We start from the raw sequence: 3,239 nt of genomic DNA on the forward strand, positions 1-3,239 counted from the left end.
AGGCGAGGAATGGGCGCGGCGGGACCCCTCCTGCAATAAAGAACCGGGGACGGCGAGTCGGGGGGTCGTGTGGCCGCGCCCTGCGTGGGGTCTGGGGAAGGGGGCTTGCGTGCGTGTGTGTGTGCGGAGTACGGGGAGCCCCGGCCGCCTCCGAGGAGGGGGAAAGCGCCGGCGGGGGAGGGGGGGTGCCGGGGCGCTGCCGGCGGCGTCCCCGCTCCCCGCCGCCTCACCTCGCTCGATGTTGGCGATGGCCCGTCGCAGGTGCTCGTCGGTCACCAGCTCGCCGATGACCACCAGCAGGTAAAACTTGCTGTCCAGGAAGCGGTGCGAGAGGCTGGGCGAGGTGGGGTTGGGGATGCTGCAGGAAGGTTCCGAGTCCACTTCCACCACCACGGTGGCCATCATCGCCACCTCCCCGCGGCTCCGGGGCGCTCAGGGGAGAAAGGCGACTCGGCGTCGGCTCCGCAGGCGGCAGGAGAGTGAGGGCGGGCGGGGAGGCGGCGGCCCTTTTATACGGAGACGGTGCAGGGCAGGGACCTGGCGAGAAGGAGGAGGAGGAGGAGGTGGAGGAGGAGGAAGGGGGGGAGCCGGCGCATCCCTGCGCCGCCGCCGCGTTTCCAGCATCTACAGCTGATGTCATCTGCGGCAAATCCTCCCCGCGGCGGCCCCCGGAAGCAGGAAGGACGCGGGGGGCGAACAACGGCCCGGGGGGAGGCCGAGGGATGCGCCGCGGGCCCGGCTAGTGGCCCCGGCGTGGGGAGCCCGCGGCCGGCGCAAGTCCCGCGCCCCGCCGCCCATCCCGCATCCCTTGCTCCCGGGGTCCAGGGTCTGCCGGGGGCTCTCCCGGGGGTCTAGGCTTGAAGCCCGCCGGTGAGGAGCCGCAGGTGATGGCAGACCTGGGCAAGCTGATCCGGGAAAGCCGGCACAGCCCTGACGCCGCGGGCTGGCAAAGCGGTCCCACGGACGGAGGGCAAGAGGTCCTGCCTCCTGCATCGCCCTGTGGCACTGCAGCAAAACTGGAGTCAGGCACACATCCGCACCCACACCCAGCTCTCGCTACCTTTTTTCGTTTGAAAGCGGTTTGCTTAATGAGGTAGTTCAAATGTACCCTTTCTGCACATATTCAAGGCCCATGGATACATGGCATAAGAGCACTAGTTTTTGGACAAGCTCCTGAAACCCATACTCTTAAGGCTTCAGAAGTTCAAAGGTATTTGGGTAATTATTTTTGACCAGACTCAAGCAACTCTAGGGATCACAGGTATTGGAAAACATTTATAATTACCAAAACAAAGGCTTCATTCCCTCCACATAGACATCTGCTCACCAATACTCACAGAGACCCACTCAAGAGATAAATCACCTCCTGAGAGTGTTTTACCCTCTCCTAAAATGGGATGGAGCAGTGAGATAAATCAGCCTCTCTGAGATGTCCCTCTCACTTTACTGGCAGAAGCAAGGCACTGGTTTATACTAAACCTCTTGTTTATATGGGCTAAAGTGATGTGGGAGAAATCTCACTGTGACCTAGGTAAGGATATAAACTTTTATAGCCTGTTTTTTAAGATAACCTCTGGTCTCTGACTGAGAAGACACTTCATCTGTGTGCAGCTCCTTCCAGAACTGACTGCTCAAATTCCCTGCTTGCTGCTCAGAAATACAGGGTGCTTGCCTGGATGAACTGATAGATCAGTCCTGTTTTCTTAGAATATGCACTTTGTTCCATTCTAATCAACATGCATTTCAGGTTGTTACTGCTAAGTTACTTGTCTTACTTGCCTACAGGAACCCACAAAGGTTGAAACACCATTGTTGTAGGTGGTGATCCATAATGCTATATCTGCATATAGCACCTGGTGTTTTTAATATGAATAGGTCCTCTGCATTGAGAGCCTTGGCTAACATGGCATGATGTGTTTGGATGTTGCGTCCAAAGAAGACTATTTTTTCTCAGCTGCCAGCTGCCTAGTCTGAAGGTTGTAGTGTGCAGACAAGCATTTTTACAGCGCGGTCAGGTGACTGAGATGACAAAGTGGTAAAGATCAATGGTGCTTATTCTTCACTAGAGCTGACACTACTGATAGAACAAATGCAACAGCGTAGATGCAGAAGAACTAGCAGCAGTTCTTCTAAAGTTTGTGAGGTATTCATAGCTACAGTTTTTGTCTTTGGGTACCCCCGTTCCTCTGAGCTCAGCTATGACTTTGGTGTTTCCTCACTGGTCCTGACAGTTTCCATGAGGTAGTGTAGATGCCTACATAGAAATACTGTCCACTCCCCTGTGGCCATATCCCATATGACCACCCCCACCCTAACAATCTATTCTAATTATAGATACCCTCAAGACTTCCCACATGGTGCCCAATGCAGAAAGCCAGCTTCTGGCTTCTCCCACTGCAATACGTAGCTTTGGGATATGCCTATATTTCATTCGCCAACAAGAGCAGCTGGTCTCTGGATCATGGAAGGGGCTTGCCAAGGGGGTTTGCTGACTGTTCGCAGAATAGACTGGTAGTGGTTCCTGGGCATAAATTACTTGCCTTACAAGCACAGCAGGTTAAATGCATTACTCTGAGAACTGCACACAAGCACACAAAATGCATTATGTATGCTTTTTAGCAATTTCTTATTTTATGAAAAAATTAAGAAATACATAACTGGAAAAATGCCTGTGAATTTGAAAAGCAAGAGGTGAAAAGAGTGTAAAGTATCGAAGAAGAAAATGCTAACATAAAGGTAGGTAATACAGATATGTTTGAAGTAGCCTGCTGAGGTTTTATTTTATGTTGTGCTGTAAAATCATATACACCTAGAACACAGCATGAAAAAAGGTGAACTGTTACAGTCAAACTGTCATGTGATGGGAGGTGTGTCGCTCTAAAACCCTAGGGATAAGAGGCTGCTTTTGGAAGAAAATGGTTTTGTGCCAAGTGCTTCAAGGGATGCAGACCTCTGCCCTCATCTATTCACAAGCATATGCTGCCTCATCTGAGATGGAAGTTAGACAAGGAAAGATGCTTTAACCTCCTGGATGTGTCTTCGATGAAGCTGCAGGTTCCCAGCTCCATGGTCAGTGTTCATGCTGTGACTTGCCCTGTCGGTATTTCACTTGGGTAGTTTTGTTTGTCATCATCTTTCCCTATCTGGAAACCCATTTATATTCTGCAATATGGAGCATATCAACAGATCCACTGCTGGGTGAAATGTGGAGATGAGCTGCCTAAAGCTGACTCAGTGTC

General features: G+C 52.1%; 1 protein-coding gene across 1 annotated transcript in view; it reads right to left on the reverse strand.

Annotated features, from left to right (window-relative positions):
• The window catches only part of MAP1B (microtubule associated protein 1B), a 70,881-nt gene extending 70,464 nt beyond the window's left edge, over positions 1–417 (reverse strand). The window contains exon 1 of the mRNA XM_014964986.1: positions 231–417. Within this exon, the coding sequence (XP_014820472.1) occupies positions 231–405 (175 nt within the window). The 5' untranslated portion in view covers positions 406–417. The remainder of the gene's footprint in view (positions 1–230) is intronic.
• Positions 418–3,239: the final 2,822 nt, after the last annotated feature.

Source organism: Calidris pugnax, unplaced genomic scaffold (genome assembly GCF_001431845.1).
Source record: "Calidris pugnax isolate Ruff unplaced genomic scaffold, ASM143184v1 scaffold273, whole genome shotgun sequence".
NCBI classification, from domain to species: domain Eukaryota; kingdom Metazoa; phylum Chordata; class Aves; order Charadriiformes; family Scolopacidae; genus Calidris; species Calidris pugnax.